Source organism: Myotis myotis, unplaced genomic scaffold (assembly GCF_014108235.1).
Source record: "Myotis myotis isolate mMyoMyo1 unplaced genomic scaffold, mMyoMyo1.p scaffold_m19_p_1, whole genome shotgun sequence".
NCBI lineage: Eukaryota > Metazoa > Chordata > Mammalia > Chiroptera > Vespertilionidae > Myotis > Myotis myotis.
In genome coordinates, this window is record NW_023416313.1 from 70,413,991 (window position 1) to 70,433,228 (window position 19,238).

The 19,238-nt window shown below is 38.1% G+C and overlaps 1 protein-coding gene across 3 annotated transcripts in view; it reads right to left on the reverse strand.

Annotated features, from left to right (window-relative positions):
* Positions 1–19,238, reverse strand: part of PPP3CA (protein phosphatase 3 catalytic subunit alpha) — a 314,121-nt gene that overhangs the window by 156,171 nt on the left and 138,712 nt on the right. For 2 of the 3 annotated variants that reach the window (XM_036340758.1, XM_036340768.1), the window contains exon 2: positions 1,012–1,212. In XM_036340758.1, the coding sequence (XP_036196651.1) occupies positions 1,012–1,212 (201 nt within the window). Of the gene's footprint in view, positions 1–1,011; positions 1,213–4,016; positions 4,082–19,238 lie in introns of those variants that run through there. The other variant, XM_036340778.1, reaches the window with a different exon arrangement.

Genomic DNA, 19,238 nt, shown 5'->3' on the forward strand with positions numbered 1-19,238 from the left:
GAGTTTATCTTTCTCTTAACTGTCACATTCAATTGTATAACTGGAGGCCAATAATACAAGTGATGATGATCTGGAAGAAAGAAGCGGTCAGCAGTGTAAATGAAATATGTTTAACTGTACCCCTTTATTTTGAAAGGACAATTTTTTGTCTCTAAATAAGTGTCCCTTTCCCAGAATGATGACAATTAAGAAAAGGAACTGTTTCATAGATTCTCTAAAAATGAAAACTTGCAAGCTTACTAACTCAACAAAGGGTAGATCAAAAGCTCTAATATTTGATACTCTATATCCATACAAAAATTTTATGACAAGATTTAATTATTGTGGACTAAGAGAAGTTACATTCAGGCAAAATATGTTTCTGCCCTTTAGAGGTAACAGAACAAAAACACTCACAAATTAAACACCAATTTTCTAGGCACACAATGCTATAGAGAGGAGAGGCATTTGGCCTTCTGTCTCAACTTCAGGGGTTCTCTAACTCTAATGTACATCAGAGTCACCCAGAGGACTTGATAGAATACATGGATGGACCTCACCCAGGAGAATCTGACTCAGTGGTTCTGAGGTGGGGCCTGAGAGTTTACATTTTAACAAGTTTCCAGGTGGTGGTGATGATGATGATGATGATGATGATGATGATTATGTGAGTCTCGGGATGACACTTAGAGAGCCACTGCTTTAACTCAGTCTGTTACTCAACCACTGTGGAAGCCTCAATATGATATGTCTAATCATTCTAGATGAATATCTTGTGTGCTGTGTGTCAGTTAGCTTTACTGACAAATAATACCATTTCTTAATTAAAGTATTACTTTAGAATATCTTCATCACCTCTAAGTTGCACACCATTTTTTAAAGCATCACAAAATTATAGATATTTAATACATTAAAATATTTTTATATATGTATCATATCTTTAGTTCTTAGATAACTATGCTATTTGAAGACTTGATGTTAAAAACAACAAAGTATGGATGCAAGTGGGCAGTCTCCATCCTGAGGTCTTACCTGTGACTGGTGCATCGATATCCAGCAAATTTTTTTCCTGTCGAAGAATGGAAGCCCCCTCTGTTATTATTCTCAATGCAACACTCTCTTCCAGCCGGCCCTCCTTCATGAGATGTGCCTTTAAGATATCCACACGAGGTTTCCCATCGTTATCAAACACTTCCTTTGCTGTAAGCCGGTGACTTGGAGGAAATGGGACAGCTGAAAGAGAAAAAGTCAGAATCCTACATTAGCCAAAACTCAACAACAAAAGATTCAGGAATAACCACCAGATATCTATCCTAATCACTAACCACCTATTAGAGTATTTTTAAAGTTCCCACATTAAAATGATCAAGGGCCCTCAAGAATTAAAGACTTCCTTTGATTCCAGATGTAATATGATTGCTTGCAAGGAAGTTGGCAGTTATTTCTTGCATCTTGAAGATGCTGATTGACTTAATAAGAAAACAGGATATGTGCTTCTATTAGGCAAAAATCAATTCAGCAAAAGAAAATCTTTCCTATAGATCCAACCATAACCACCTTGAGCAAAGACATTTCTCCACTAGAAAGCAGGCTCCTCCACTGAGACTGGAGAAATGGGGAAAAGTTCTGGAGACTAGATCGCCCCTTCACCTGGAGTCACATCGCTGAGTAAATGTACAGACCAGCCGTGGGCAAACTACGGCCCGCAGGCCGGATCCGGCCCGTTTGAAATGAGTAAAACTAAAAAAAAAAGACCGTACCCTTTTATGTAATGATGTTTACTTTGAATTTATATTAGTTCACACAAACACTCCATCCATGCTTTTGTTCCGGCCCTCCGGTCCAGTTTAAGAACCCATTGTGGCCCTCGAGTCAAAAAGTTTGCCCACCCCTGGTATAGACTCACTGTTTAAGGGGAGAACAGGAATCTGAGAGCAAAAAGGCAAAAATGAACAGCACCAGCATTTGTGTGTGTATGTACTGAAGGAACATCATGAACAGTAAGAGGACAGTATGATGTCAGGAAGGAGACACAGGTATTTAGGAATATGGTACAATGACAACCCTCTCACTGTGCAAACCTACACCCAGACATTCCATCTTCCACACCCCCAGGCCTTAACAGTAAGAAGCTCTCCTACAGCTACTGTCATTCTTCACATCGGTGAATACATCCATTTCTCCACTCATTCAGCTGGAGGACGTTCGGTAAACAACTACAATGAACCACAACAGGACTCCCAGGTCCATGGGCAGAGGTGGTATCATGAATATTATATTTCTGTAAATGGTCAATACGCTCCTTCAGGAAGGGAAATTCATTCTCTATTTCACATAAGGGTTCATTTTTGGACTACTCAAATCTATTAGAAATACCTGAAAGGTGCCTAAACACAGCTTCATCTAATTTTCATCTGCCATATGCATTATGCCATATGCATAAGAACATCCCCTTATGACGGTTCCTCTCTGCAAAAGTACACCTGATATTAAGGAATAAACCTGGCCCTCAAAGAAGCAAGAATGATGGTAGACCTAGGCCAAGAAATTAGCACAGATTAGTTACGCAAGAGAAATTAGAACCACTTAAGTGAGAAGAAAAGTCAGGAAATGAACCTGTACTAATGGAAGCAAGTTTGATTTTCCTAACAATCCAAGCATATCTACTTAACCTGCCGCCCAAAACAAAGTGGCAGTGGCACACTCCATGGAACAGCGTGTGGCTTTTGTGGTCAGACAGACCTGGGTGCAAGTCCTGGCTCTGCTCCCTCACCAGCTGTATGACCCTGGGCAAATTAAACATCTTCCTATGGCTTCTGTTACCTCTCCTGTAAAGTGGGGATTATATCTACCTGACGATTGGTATAGTAACTAAAGCAAATAGTAATAGTAGCCAATATTTATAGAGTGTTTATTTTATGCCAGACAATGTTGGGGTAATAAAGTCAGAACAGTAAAGCTGTAAGATGAGTAAGACCTATGTACATGTGTTTATATGTAAACTTATTGAGTCCCCATAACATTACCGTAGGAGAGAAACTTGATGCGCAAAAATAGGAACGACCTTGTCCAAGATAAGCACTTACAGATGTATACATAGACCCACTGAGTATAATCTCTGACGGTCTGATGCCAGTATTACTGTGTTAACTACTCTGCAGTGTTTCCTAGAAAGTACTTAAAACAGTGCTGGAAAAAAAAAATGAGCAAGTCACATTTTAGAATTGAAATTCTAACAAATACTGAGTGGTGCTTCTTATAAAGACTACTTTATTTTCAAAAATAATTTTAACGACTGATAGTAGAATAGCTTTATAATACAGAACATGATATAAAATAAAAGACAAAACGTATAATTCCAAAGCATACTGTGAAATTTAAAAATTTAAGAATCAGACCAAGAGAAGAAAAAAGAGGAAATCTGGTCATTCACCTTGAGGCATCTGGAGATTTTGTTCATCCCGTTTCTTTGTCTACCTCCTTTTTCTTGCCTAATACAGATCTACATATCTTTTTTAAGAAAACATGAAGCCATTGCAATGGCCACAGTTTTTTAAGTCTTCATGTATGGTTTGAAATTAGAAAATACTGGCGACTCCTCAAAATTTCCCAGATATAGGATAGGGGTGGAAAGGGGAAAACTTCAGAAGGACATACAGGGTAAAGACAAGAGCTGATTTATTTTTTATTTTTTTAGTGACTTACCAAGATATGAGTTGGACACTGTGGAGGTTTAGGTGACTCTGCAAAACTGTCAGGAAGAATTGTAGGAGAACCAGAGGGAAGGAGGCTGATTTACTGACAGGCATATAAAAGCAGTGGCTGTTTGCCAGGCACTCGCTGGCCTTGCTGAACTAAGGAGACCAAAGGATTAAACCTGAAATAGCCCAAGCATTTAAGAAGGTGAGAGGCCAAAGGAGAGCACCCCAGGGAGGCAGCACCTTCATGAAGTAGACTTTCTCCAAGTCCCTAGACTCTCTCCAAGCCTAAGATCGCTGCAATAACACATGCTCCACTCTGCACAGCAGATCTCTTACCTCCCATAGTTGCTTATCCTGAGGTAACTGGCTAAGGCAAAACCGCCTGCTCGGAGATACTGGAGCTGGTTCCAAGTAAACAGGAGCACGAAGGGAGAGAAAAGACCAATCAGAAGCTCTGTTCCCAAATGGATGGTAGGGGCACTGATGAGATGGGCGCTTTACCAGTGAACCAGATGCACGGCCTGCAGGGAACCAAGATGGGCAGCAAGGATGCCAAAGATCAAATGCAGAGATGCTGTCAGTGGAGAGAAGTTTTCTGGCACAGAAATAGGAGTGGGCTAATATTTGTGTGTTTGTGCACCCTTTGGTTTCATAAAGAAAATACCAGTCTTACAAAGGTCACATTTATTTGCTTTCCCTGTTCACCTGGACTCCTACATGCTGACCGGTGCCAAATATTGAGCAAAAGCTACTTAGACTGAAGAAACCAATGTGCTTAGTAAACACTTCTTTCATTAACTTGTAGAAGTGGCTATGCTTGATACAATAAAATCGGATTCCCCTTCCCTCCTTTGCTCTGAGTATTAGCACCTGCTTTCATTGCTACATTAGCAGGCCAGGACTCCAAGAATTAAGTTTGTGTGTCCTAGTAAAAATTCAGAAATACTTGTTGATATTTGGGCTGAAGCTTTCCAAAAACGATTTTCTGATAATTACCTATTAAGTACAGAATATGGTGTTATAATAGACTTCTTAGCAACATTCTAAAAACAGAAACCCTCTCAGCTTTCTCCACTTCACAATTCCCACTCAGGTGCTCCCCCCTCCCCTCAAATACAACAGCAAAGCAACTAAAATTTGGGACCTATAAGTCCCTGACTGACTCCTAACACAAACCATCACAGAAGCCTTTAAAAGGCAAACAATATACTTGACTAGGACTGAGTTTCCATGTCAATGACTATGGCAATCTGGCAGAGTCTGATTCCCAATGAACTGGATAAGACACCACTTCTTTTCTATTTATCGTTGCCACCAGAATTCATCTACCTGATACAGAAACAGGTTACAGGTCTGGGAACCAGAATCATGTGCATCCAATATTGGCATCGATATAACAATGACTGAAGTTATTGGCAATTATTCATTCACCAGGAGAACAGCACATTTCAGGTCAGAAAGCCACATAGCCATGGCGTGAGTATTCCTAGCCCTGGGATATGGCTGACTGTGGGGACCATACCTGTAGGAGGAGAGTCAGGGGTCTCCTCCTACAACCTGGGCTGGGTCAGTTCTAGACAACCACAGTGTGCCTCCGCAGCCATTCTGAGCCACGTTAGCCACTACTGAAGGGATTCCTATTATTTGATAGGAAATATTCAAGAGCCATTGTCAACGGTGATGCCTTCACTGAGAGGAAAAGCAGGAAAGCTGCTGCCTGACCTCTCCCCAGAAAGGCTGTCATAAATGCTGACAAGAGAGACTCACATAACTTCAGAGAACATTTAGCTGAGTGATTTTTTTTAAATCTTTGTTTTGCTTTCAAATGATGTTTTTTTTTTTCTCTCAAATAAAATGAAATCTGAAAACTCAAGTATACCCAAAGGGAAAAAGAACCAAAAGCAGCTTGCTTGCCTCCCTTCTCCTTTAGGATGGCTCACAAAATCTTGGGGCTTTTTGTGACAAAATTAGAAAACTCCCAATTTAGACTGACCCCTGACCTCTCTCATATTAAAGAGGAAATTGAAGCCCAGAGAGAGGATAAGTGAACTGTTCAGGGTCAAAAGCTTCATCAGTGGCAACACCATCACTCATCTTTCGGTCTCCTGGTTTGTATTCCAGCACTTTCCCTTCTAGATCTGCTCTGGCCAATACGGAATTGACTAGACAGGTATGGCTGTTCAACACGTAGAAAATGGCTTGTCCACACTGAGATGCACTTCAAGTCTACAATAGGCACAAAATTGACAACACCTCAGGCCAGGAAAAAATGTAAAATATCTCATTAAATATTTTATATTGATTACACACTGAGATAATAAGATTTGGAAGATACTGGGCTAAAGAAAATGTATTACTACAACTAACTCCAGATATTCCTCTTTACTTTTTTAATAGAGCCACTGGAACTTTTAAATTTGCATAAATGGCTTGTATTAGATTACTGTTGGCCAGTGCATCCTTCTCAACAAGTAAATGAGAACAGAGTGAATGGAAATTGTATTCTATAATCTTTCTTCTTTTCCAGCTTTGGTTGGTTCCTGTAAAACTTCCAACAATCTCAATACTGGCGGCAGAGTGGAATTGCCTTTAAAAACGAATGATGCCCAGGCCCATCTCCTGGAGATCTTGATTTGACTTGGCTGGGGTGGGGCCAGGGCAGTGGCATGTTTTCAAAGAAATCCAGGTATAATAATGTAAAGTCCAGATTGAGATTCGCCGACCTATACCGTAAGTAAAGGCATATAAAACACCAGGTAGTTCCAGATGTATCACAAAATTGTATACCTGAAACCTATATAAAATTTTATTAACCAATGTCACCCCAATAAATTCAATAAAAAATAGAAAAAAACACCAGGTGGTTTAACCCCCCCACCCCCCCCGAAACATGGTCCATGTCAATCAACCACAGCAGATGTAATGTCTTTGCAAGTCCAGGCATGTCTATTTCATCCCTCCCTGTAATCTGAACGTGTGCAGGAACCGCTCTTGTCCCATATATCATGTGGCTACTGTCTGCACAAGGGCTGTCTAAGATCTTAGGTCAGCACATGTTAAGAGAACAGCTTAAGGATATCACATGTCAGAGGCAACTTAAAACAAATTCTGGCTTGATGTCCATATTGACACTCCTGCTATTCCCTCCTGGTCATTTGTGTATGTCTCAAACTATGATTCTAATCAAACCATGTTGTTTTAATCAATCAATAATCAAGCACCTATTAAGCACTTATTCACTGCTAGGCAGTGAGCCCTGTGAGAAGTGAATGGCAGGGGACAAACATAAGCAGACCAGGCTCTGAAGAGCTTACTATGTGGGATAATTATTAGTGTGTGCTTGAAATGGCTGGAAATGTGTTAAACTGCAAAACCAAAGAACAAAATTTAAAGAAAATAAGAGATAATGTAAGCACTAAGAAAAAAAAGTCTTTATCTACCTTAACCAGTTAACTGCCATGCGTCCTAAGCGGAAACCATCCCCATTTCTTCCATATGCGCCGGAATATTTACGAATTTAAGTTACCATAAATTTTCTTTACAAACCCAGAGATGTCACTAACAAGTCTGATTTTAAAACTGGGAGACCAGAGTTGATATGCGAGGTTTGTGGCTATCAACGTGAGTGGCAGGTGGGGGAGGTCCGCCGCTTGCATCTATAGACGGTTATGGAATACAAAGGGTAATGTTATGCCTAGGCTCCTAGAAACTCTTACATGCAGTTGCATATTTCTTTTGTCTAAAACATAGAATAAATATCTAATTTTTCAGATGGCTCCAAAAGATGAGGTTCTGCCTTTAAGGTAAATAATAAAAAATAAAACATGCTAACTATAAGATACAATATTCGAGCTAAAATACACATAAGTAGCTCCATCATCAGTCATTTAAATACATGAAATCTGATGCTATTTCTGAATGAAGAGCGAAGGGATCTGCAAAAGGAAACACTAGTGACTTTTCACTAAATTTTATTTGGATTCAAATATTAAGCAAGTAGGTTTGACTTATATTTTGGGGGGTTTGAAAAAAAATTCTATCAGCATGGAGATACATGTTCATCCATTCACATAATGTTTATATGCAAATATATACAAATCATGTTGTGAAGGATGGAGTTTAAAACTTAACCTCAGCTAGCCTCCAAGAAAAACTGTAAAAATTATTAGGATCCTACTTATGCTATTCCTGTAGACACTCGTCACTTGTTTATTTGAAAGTCTCTGACTTACATTATTTATATTAATGCCTGTCAAATTAAAATATCCTCACCCATCTCAAGTGTGGCTAAATATTGATCTTGCAAACAAAAACATCGGATCCCGCTTAAGCTGAAAAAATTCTTCACATCAGGTGTATAAGTAATACTCCAATTTTTAATTAACTGCTACGGGTTTGTTTTTTGTTTTTTCCTACTGCTATGATGACCTTGTCCATCCTTTGCAGAGACCTCTTTACCAGCCCCCTCTGAATAGTACCATGCAAATCCTGAGCCTTAAAATGTGTTCATTATTAGACACAGTATATGTACTGATCATTTTCCTAACAAATAATGCTTCATTTGGTTGTCCTGAAATTTACATGCAAATATAGCACAATGGTATTTTATGTAACTTCTCAAAGGTGTTAATAAAAAGGCACTATGGTACTCAAAGCATTTATTAAAATAGGTGATCTTTTTTGCTTTGGCTTAGAGAATGTATATTATACAGAGTACTTTTTTAACCTAAATCTGAAATGTGCTACAAGTAATTCTTTAATAAAGATAAGAAACTAATTTAAAAATTACTGTTCTAACTACAAGGGATTAATAAATAATTAGTGAAAAAGAGTACCTTAATAGTACAACTAGAGAATTTTTTATTATCTATATTTCAAAATAATTTAAATATGCTTATTGTTCTATAGCTGCTCCTTATTCTTTGCATATACAGCTTTTCTCCTTCTCTGGCCACTATCCAATGAGTCTGAAAATTCAAGGACACGGGAAAGGGTGACAGTCCACACCCTCTCCACAGTAGTCTTGGGTAGTTCTATCAAAAACCTCCTTTTAAATTTTGATTCTTTGGTTAGTTCATTTAATCACTAGAAAAATTGCAAATGGGTTACATAATAAATTATGTAATAATGATTCAACATGAAAGACTGAGAAAAGTTTTAAGTGTTTCAAAATATTTCAGCATTACTAAGAACCTCATATAAAAGCTGATTTTTTGTTGTTAAAATATAAAAGTTATATGCACGAGTCCAGCGATCAACATAGAGACCATGCCAATTAAGTTATTTTATACATGTACATGACAAAAGCAAAATTATATGCACTGGTTTTGATATATAATATATGATTTATATATGATATGATATATATTATATATGGTATATGATATATGGTATAGATGATATAGATTAGACTAAGAATTTTAGTTAAACATTAAATGTTTTAATTTAAGTTAAACTAAATACTTTAAAATTTTTAAATATATAACTGAAAATGTGTTGTTTTATAAGGGTTTACCCTATAGTGGTTTTTAAATTTAAAAATGTATAGTCAGCCTTGACACTGGCTCAGTGGTTAGAGCATTGGCCTGAGCACTGAAGGGTTGCAAGTTTGATCCCCTCAAATATATCAGATCTCTGTACTCAATGAAGTGATTACAGCAATATTTTCAGCAAGTAGTATTGGTAGTAATCTCTAGAACAGCAATCTTACAGTAATGTATAAAATACTACTCACTAGGATAAATTTAAACAGAGGGTTTTTTATTTATATTTTGGCCTTGAACAGTTTCTTTTTTCTGGAGCTATGTCACAGGAACAGATTAAAATCAAGAAGCAAACAAGAAATTTTAAGGCAAGTAGAATGTATTTCCCAAGTGACTCGGTCCCTTTGAACATGATAATTATCCCTTAGAAATGAAGAGTATCTAGGGATGCTAAAACTTCATTAACCCAAGACACACTTTACTATTCAGAAAAACTCAGCTCAATGGCCTACGATATGAAATATAAGCAAAGATTTTACCTATATTTGAGTTGAACTATTTTATTAGTAATTCTTTAATAAATGAAAACTAGAAATCTCTGAATTAAAAATTGCAAACCTGCAACATACATGTGCCATCTTAGCCTTCAATCCTAAACTTCTAAGTTGGTATGAAAAAAATCAATCTATGCCCACCCACAACTTTTTCCTTTCAAGTTCATCATTCAGCTCTAGATGCCCATGTATTTCTATGCCCACATGGCCGCCCATGGTCCCCCTCCCCTGTGGTTAAAACACCTACAGGCATCAGAATAACTTTTGTAATAAATGAATACACTTTCTTTTCTTCAAAAGGTTTTGGTGAAATGGCAAATCTATGTCCCAAATGATATGGAATAATGTAAATCCTAAGTAGCAGTTTAAGGATGTTATTGTGTTACCATATTTGCATATAAACACTGATTATTTTTTTAAAATATATTGTATTGATTTTTTACAGAGAGGAAGAGAGAGGGATAGAGAGTTAGAAACATCGATGAGAGAGAAACATCAATCAGCTGCCTCCTGCACACCTCCTACTGGGGATGTGCCTACAACCAAGGTCGATCCCCCGACCGAAATCGAACCCGGGACCCTTCAGTCCGCAGGCCGACGCTCCATCCACTGAGCCAAACCGGTCAGGGCAACACTGATTATTTTTAAAAGAATAATAAATCTGGCAAACAGCCTAATACCTGTGTGCCACAGTACAACAAAGATCAAAATATTTCACCTCAGAGTCATTTTCCCAAGAGTCAAGGCAGGAGCTAAATTCCCAGGTTTGTATTTAATTCCTCCTGCCGTGGCTCAGTGCTCCCTCCTCCCCAGAGGCTCCATAGTCCTCTGGGCCTCTCCATGGTTCAGTAATACTTACACTGTTTGCCCCATTCTGATAACCAGACTGCTCTCATCCACTCTCTCCTGTCTGCTCTAAGAACCATCCACTCACATGAATAATACAAAAGCATACAGGAGGTCCCAATGCTCACCCCTCAAATGTATACTGCCTGAATCATAATCTTCACATGTCTATTTAAAAATCAGAATACTTTAGTGAATACCATCTACAACTGTATCCTCTCAAGCTTCATTTTCATTTGTTTCCTTTAAAATGTACATCAATTTTGATTTTTTAAGTCAAATGTGAATGTCTTAAATCTACCAAGTGGGAAGTTGCAACAGACTGCACTCCCTTCCTCAATAAAGAACCACCCTTAAGAGAGATTTTTTTTTTTTTTGCTCTTATATAGAGCATATTTGTGCACAGAAGAAATTCTCAAATAACTAGGGAGACAGATTGCTGGGATTGCAATGCCAACTGCAAATTTATAGGTAATGGCAAATCTCACTCTTTAAATGAACCAATCAACTTCACTATTCCCAAAACATCAGATTAAGTAGAATGATTAACACTCAAGTTCTACTGAGAGTCTAATCCAATGCCCTGACATTTGATAGATGTTCACACAATATGTTTCTGAATGAGTTAAAAAATAAACTTTTTTTTTTCCTCCTCATTCACTCAAAATTTGAATAAAATTTCTGTGGTACTAGAAATAGGTTAAGGAGATAGGATTTTTTAAAAAATGGCCTTTTTTCAGATCAAAATGTATGTAATTATAAAAAGGATAGTCAATAGCCAAAATAACTCAGAAATTGACACCTTCATTTAATAAATGTCTCTTTTGCAATACTCATTACAGAAAAGAGACCATGGATGCCAGATGGCGGGGGGGGGGGGGGGGGGGGGGGGGGCCTAGAGGCTCATCCCAAGATGAAACAGATAGACACTGTCTAAAGTGAGCAACAGAAAACTGAAAAGGGGAGGGGGGAAAAAGCTACCAGAAAAGTTGGAAGTACTAAATGTTTTAATGCCATATGTGAATACAGGGTCATCAATAAAATGTGTTATTTATTATGTAAAATTGACCCAATAAAAATAAAAATAATACTACCTTGTTAGAATGATGCTTGGGTGCTTTTAGCTCAGAGGTTCTCAACCTGTGGGTCGCGACCCCTTTGGCGGTCAAAGGACCCTTTCACAGGGATCGCCTAAGACCATCCTGCATATTAGATATTTACATAACAGCATATTAGATATATTCATAACAGTAGCAACATTACAGTTATGAAGTAGCCACGAAAATAGTTTCATGGTTGGGTCACAACATGAGGAACTGTATTTAAAGGGCCAGAAGGTTGAGAACCACTGTTTAGCTCATCAAGGGCTATCCCATGGAATTTCAGAAAGCAGTTCAAATATTTCCTTTCAAAATAGGATTTTTCTAGTTTATAAAAATGCTATTAATATATATTTACGGAATTTAGCTTCAGTAAGAAAGTGCATTTTATTAGACTAACACTTAATCAGCATCTCTGTGTCAGAAGTAACTCGGAAGGAGAAATGCCTCCTTTCCCCTCTGTTTAGAACCTGCTCAATGAATTATCACCCCCACTCAGAGCAAATCCAAATCTTACTAGCAGACACAAATGAAAAATTTATTGTGAAATGTAGCTTTCAAGAATACCTAAAAACTAAGTTATCTAACTCATGCTGAGCACACAAAGAATGACAAACAGAACATAATCCCCATGATATATGACTTTGGGTTATGGTTCCCCAAAACATCCAAAAAGTTTCAGTTCCATAAATTTGTCATTGTCCAAGTTAAAGACACTCACTTAGGCATGATGGTGAGTCATTTAGACAGCACTGTTAGTGTTTTCTTTAAAGTTACAAGGGCAGAGTTCACAACTGGCAAACTAGAAAGATGGCATTTCTTTATTACCACAACATTTAAAATAATTTCTTGCCATAGTTTCCTACTCAAAAAGAATTAGGGTTAAATACAGGACTACAGGTTATACAAATGTAAGATATAGCATATGTCAGATGAAAAATAATGCGCGCACACAAATCAAATGGTGTAATAGGGTATATTACTCAATGAATGTATGCGCGCGCGCGCGTGTGTGTGTGTGTTTAAGTCCCATAATATATGATACTGCTCCACTTATTCAGAGGTCTGATCCCCATCATCGTCACCAACCACAGCTCAATCACTCACCCAGATGCAATAAAAAATTGAACATAGGTGAGAACATTCACCACAAAACCTACATCCCCTATTCCACAGGAAAGAAATGGAGCCTTCCCAATAAACTAAAGAGAAAAGGATGGTGACCTAGCATAAGTAAGCATTTGTGTATACAGTTCCATATTTCACAACAATCCTAGGGATATCAGGGCACAGTCATGGTGTTTATGATGGTATACATTCCACATTTCATAAATGTAACTTAGTCCACAGTAACAGACAATACACTCTGTTAAAAAGAGGAAAAGATGTACTATAATTTTCATTAAATAGAACTTCAAATGATTTAATGTTTAAAAGAGATACATTCACTCAAATGATAATTTCACTTTCAGTGAAATGTCTCCTCCCCTAATCATAACACATAAAGGTTTCTATATATATATAGCCAATTCCTTTTGACATAAAATTCAACTTGTGAAAAGGTCCACATTCCTAACAGAGTACATTCATTCATAATGAAACTCAACATAGTCTTTCATTTGATAATATCCTATATATTAGGTGTATTCTTGAAATGATATGTAGAGTAGGATTGGAGAAAGAAAAATGTCAGAGGTTCTATTCATTACATTACCACAAACAAACTAAAAGCAACTTTCCTTTATAAGCCTAAAGTCTGAGAACGTAGAGAAACCGCAGAAGTTTTCTGATAATATTCTTCAAAACAAAATGGTCAAAAACATCATGAATTTTTAGAATGTCTACATTTATACAAAGAAATAACTTTTACTTTGCAATGACGGCTTCAACAGTGTGAACTGCAGGAAAAGTACGAGAAATTTAAAAGAAAGAAGAAAGAAAACAATTGGTTTACCACCCGAGGAAGACAAATTTGAGTTCAGCTCACCAAATTATCACATTAGACTGTATTCTTTTTTCAAAAAAAAAAAAGCAAAATCTTAAATAGCATGTGAATTTTACTAGAAGCAGTTTCCCACAGGTATTGGCAATACTTACTCCCCACATAGCCAAGGGGGACCCAATTACTACTCTCATGCCAAATGATAAACAAAATAAATGATAATCAGTCCCCAACCTCTTCTGAACTCCCTTACCTCTAGACTCTAATTACTATAAGGGTTTCTATGCACAAGAGACAAAAAAAAGTCTATCCTAGAAGCAAAGACAGAATCTTGAATTTGATTCTCCACAAGAGGCCATTTCAGTTGTATTTTGCCAACAGGTTCTCTCTCTCTCTCTCTCTCTCTCTTTCTCTCTCTCTCTCTCTCTCTCTCTCTCTCTCTCTCTCTCTCCTCCCCCCCTCAAATAATTTCCCCATCTAGATATACAGCTATTCAAGTAACAAAATGTTCTTCACGAATAAACACAGAACAACGTGGATCACTATAGAAACTACCTACTGGCCACAAGGTCTATCACCACCTCTATATACAGGCAACAGAGAAAGAAAATTTCATGGCAATGATCTATATACATAAAAGTCTAAGTGACCGGCCAACTGGCCAACTGGCTGGCCGGTAGCTATAATGCGCACTAACTATCAGGGGGCAGATGCTCAACACAGGAGTGGAAACCACAGGCATGGAAACATGGAACAGACTGATGAATCTCAGAGGGAAGTGGGGACGTCGGGAAGAGACCAACCAAAGATCTTATATGCATACTAGAGACCCAGTCCATGCACCGGTGGGGTCTCTCTTCCTGGACTGTACCCTCTCACAATCTGGGACCCCCTCAGGGGATGTCAGAGAGCCGGTTTCAGCCCGATCCCCACAGACCAGGCCGAGGCACCCCACTGGTGCATGAATCCGTGCACCGGGCCTCTAGTTTATTTATATACATTCATACAGTGAGGATACAAAGTTAAATCATCAAGAACTTGCCAAAATTATGTTATGTAAAAGTCAGTAATTAAAGGACAAGCATTTAAAGAAATATAAATATTTTTTAAAATATAATTAGTGAAAGGAAACACAAAACAAACAAAAAATGAAGAAAAACTGAACACTTTTAAGAAAATATATAATTAGCCCTGACTGATTTGGCTCAGTGGATGGAATGTTGGCCTGCGGACTGAGAGGTCCCAGGTTCAATTCCAGTCAAGGGCATGTACTTTGGTTGTGGGCACATCCCCGGTGGGAGGTATGCAGGAGGCAGCTGATTGATGTTTCTCTCTCATCAATGTGTCTGACTCTCTATCCCTCTCCCCTCCTCTCTATAAAAAAATCAATAAAATATATATTTAAAAAAAAAGAAAAAGAAAATATACAATTATCATTAGGGAGGAAAACCAAGCTATAAAAAGCATCAAGTAAATAAAAGGGTTTGTGAAACTGTTGAAATCCTATGGCATTGTTGTATGCTGCACATTTTTCTGGGGAGAAAGTCCACAGTTTAATAAGATTGTCAGAAGGTCCTTGACCTAAAGGGCTAGATTTCTGCCTCTCAAGGCTTCCTTGCCATTACTATGGTAACCATTCCAGTCTAGCTCCTCAACTATGCTCTTTATCTAGATTATTAAGATAACTAGGGGCCTGGTGCATGAAATTTGTGCACTTGGGGGATCCCTCAGCCCAACCTGTGCCTTCTTGCATTCTGGGACCCCTCGCTCCTTACCACCCACCTGCTTGTGGCTCCTTAGCGCTGCCACAGAGGTGGGAGAGGCTCCCACCACCACCCCTGTGCTCACCAGTCATGAGCCTGGCTTCTGGCTGAGCGGTGCTCCCCCTTATGGGAGCTCCTGCATTGAGTGTCTGCCCCCTGGTGGTCAGTGTGCATCACAGTGACAAGTTATTTTGCTGTTCAGTAGATTTGCATATTAGCCTTTTATTATATAGGATGGTCAGAGTATTTCTTCAAATCCTTAGTTATCGCCCCTTAATTTATTTTATCCCAAAACCCATGGTCTGGCCATGCCCAATTATACTCAATACTCTAAGTCAGTGGTTCTCAACCTGTGGGTCATGACCGCTTTGGCGGTCGAACGACCCTTTCACAGGGGTCACCTAAGACCATCCTGCATATCAGATATTTACATTACGATTCATAACAGTAGCAACATTACAGTTATGAAGTAGCAACGAAAATAATTTTATGGTTGGGTCACAACATGAGGAACTGTATTTAAAGGGCCAGAAGGTTGAGAACCACTGCTCTAAGTATTCCAAGTAATTGCATACCTTTCTTTAAGCTTTTCAGAGATAAGAAGGCAGAGGGGCTAACAGCAGGAACTCAGAAGCCAGGTTTACATCCCAGCTTCACCAAGGGTATGATCTCGGGCAAGTAATTTAACTTCCCTATGCTACAGTTCCTGAGTCTGTAAATCCAGGATAAAATACACTAATATTTATGAAGTGCCTGGAACATTGCTGGTGTAGTAAATAGCTCATAAGTAGCCGCTAAGATCAATGGTTACTATGGTAACCAGTAAGTACCTTGCTCACCTCCTAAAGCATGCCACCTCCTAATCATCCCTATTCAAATGTCACAACTTTAGAAATAACCCAAAGCCTGCTTTCCATCTAAACTTTGCATCCTGGAGTGTCTAGCGCTTTATAAAAAGTCCTTTGATTACCAAAACATGGTTATTTTGTTGTTGTTTTCTTCTCTGTGTTTGTTTTGCATTTCTCTTTGCCTTTAAAACACAAAGCACTTGCTGCCTGTATTAATTCTCATACTTTAGTACCCAGAAGATACCACACAAATCATTGAAAAGTTTTATGCTAAATTCAAGAAATATGCATAGATCTGATATTATGTACTTAAATATCATTTAATGTAACCACCTATTTTTCTAGTTGAAGAAACTGAGGCTCAAAGAATGAGTAGTAGTGATAATAACAATTAAAATAATAAAATAATCATGGACACATAGCACTTCCTATATCCCAGACACCATTCTAACATCTTATATGTGTTATCTCATTAAATCCTCACAAAAATCTTGTGATGTGGATACTACTTATCCCATTTTCCATGTGCAAGAACTGTGGCACAAGGAAATTAAATGCCTTTACCAAGTTCACACAGCAAATAAGTAGGGGAACAGTGGGGTTCACACCAGGTCCCCAGGCTCAACACTCAAGTGTTTTTGTTTTGTTTTTTTAAAAAAAAAAAAACAAAGACAAAATAAAACACACCTCTATTGTTGAAAGTATTACATACGTCACCTTTTTTTTCTCCCATTTACTACCACTTATAGTTCATCCCTGCCCCCTGCCCTAGGCCTCCACCACCCTATAGATCCAGAGGCATGGAAGCATCCAGAGTTGTGCTTTTAATCCTTGCTCTAGTGCAGTGATGGCGAACCTATGACACGCGTGTCAGAGGTGACACGCAAACTCATTTTTTTGGTTGATTTTTCTTTGTTAAATGGCATTTAAATATATAAAATAAATATCAAAAATATAAGTCTTTGTTTTACTATGGTTGCAAATATCAAAAAATTTCTATATGTGACACGGCACCAGAGTTAAGTTAGGATTTTTCAAAATGCTGACACGCCAAGCTCAAAAGGTTCGCCATCACTGCTCTAGTGTCTCTAGGTAAGAGGTGACTTCTAGTGACCCTGGTATACCACAAGAATTTTTAAAATATGCAATACCTGACTGTTCAGTTAGGGACACTGACCTCTTTTCCCATAGATTGTCAAATAAAGAAAGAATGACAACAGCTGCCCGGCCAGAGTGGCTCAATTGGCTGAATATTGTCCTGTGCACCAAAAGGTTTCCAGTTCGATTCCTGGTCAGGGCACATACCTAGGTTGTGGGTTCTATCCCTGGTTGGGGCACACACATATAGAAGACAACCGATCAATGTTCTCTTTCTCTTCTCTCCCCCCTCCCTCTCTTTCTCACCCCTTCAGCTCTCAAAGCATGTCCTCAGGTGAGAATAAAAAAAAGAAAGAAAAGTCAAGTTGACCTTTAAAAAAAAGACAACAGCCAACACAACAATAGCCATCTGGTGTGAATTAATAAAAATTATCTCTATTTGTTTTTCAGATTAAAAAATTAATATAATTTTTGGTGTACCACTGAACTTAGTAACTAGTTTTTGTGTTCCATGAGATGAAGAAGGTTGAAAAATTTTGAACTAATCCAATAATTCAAAGATAATTAAAGGCACAGCCCAAAGTACACACCTAGTTCTCTGGAATCCCTGGGAAAATGACCTTTCCTTTAGAGTTTACTATTCCCTACCCTGATAAATACAGCAATCATTCAAAAACACTGTCCAATGATTTACTGATACATGATTCACATCTCATCACATAATTCTGTAAATGCAGTAATGTTTATCCAAATGCAGTTCATTCCTTGAACATCTTATTTAGCTTTTCTGTTTTCTTATTTAATGGCTCCCAGTTTGAAAAAGGCTAAAGTATTACAAGGAAAATTTGGTTCACTCTCCAGCTTATAAAAGGCACAAGCTTTTTGTTGTAATTTGGTTTCTGAGGGCTTGGTCCAAAGTATTTCCACATATGAGTTCTGAGCATGGGTTCTAGCCAAAGCCCACACGTTTACCATCAATGACTGTCAGCCACCTCTCAGACTGGCCAGAGATTTTGTCTCAAGTGTGCCTCCCAAATCTTTACTCCTTAAAAGGCTGATAAGTCTTCTGGTCATTGACAATCCTCAGAAAATTTGAGCAGAATGAGCTCTAAATGCCACAAAATGCAGTGGTCATGAATTCTGAAGTCCCTAATCACCTATCTTCACATTCTGACTTTAACAGTTAGTATCCTTAACCCCTAGAGTGCCAGGGAGCGTGATCGCGCACCTCCTGTCTTTTGCCAAAAGTACCGGGAGTAAAATCAGCAAAAATGCCTTGGCCATTTTAGCATAGTTCCTAGGATATTGGTTGGCACTCAAAGTTAAGAACTCCTTGAGAAACAGCAGTTCCCTCACCTGTAAACTGGAGATATTTACCTCTCAAGAGGCTGTTGAAAGGATAACAACGAGACCATACTTGCAAAAGTGCTCAGTGCATTCAATACTTGGTATGAAGTATGAACTCAACTTTAAGTATGTATATTTTTATTATTTGTTATTATTGTGCTTCAGTGAATTCCCATAGGATATATTTTTGTTTGTTTTGTATGCCAGCATTATGTTGTATCATCTGAAAACTCTCATTTACATGCTGCACATTATTATCTCAAAAAACCGTATTATATGAATGTTTGTACCATATATGCAGCCTAATAGGAAGGAATTTAATCTTGCCAGCTAACATTAAATATGGCCCCAAGATGGCTGTGTGATTGTAGCAGGATAGTAAGAACCTAGGAAAATTCCTGAGCAAGTGGAATGAGGAAACTGAGACAAAGAAATTAAACAAGGCCAAACAGTTTGGGCAGCTAGCAGTCAGCTTATGAATCGCAAGATCCTGTCTTCCCCAATCAAGGACACTTAAGAGCAAACAGTTTATACCTCTCCTCTCTAACCAGAGAATACATAGCTTAAATCATCATGG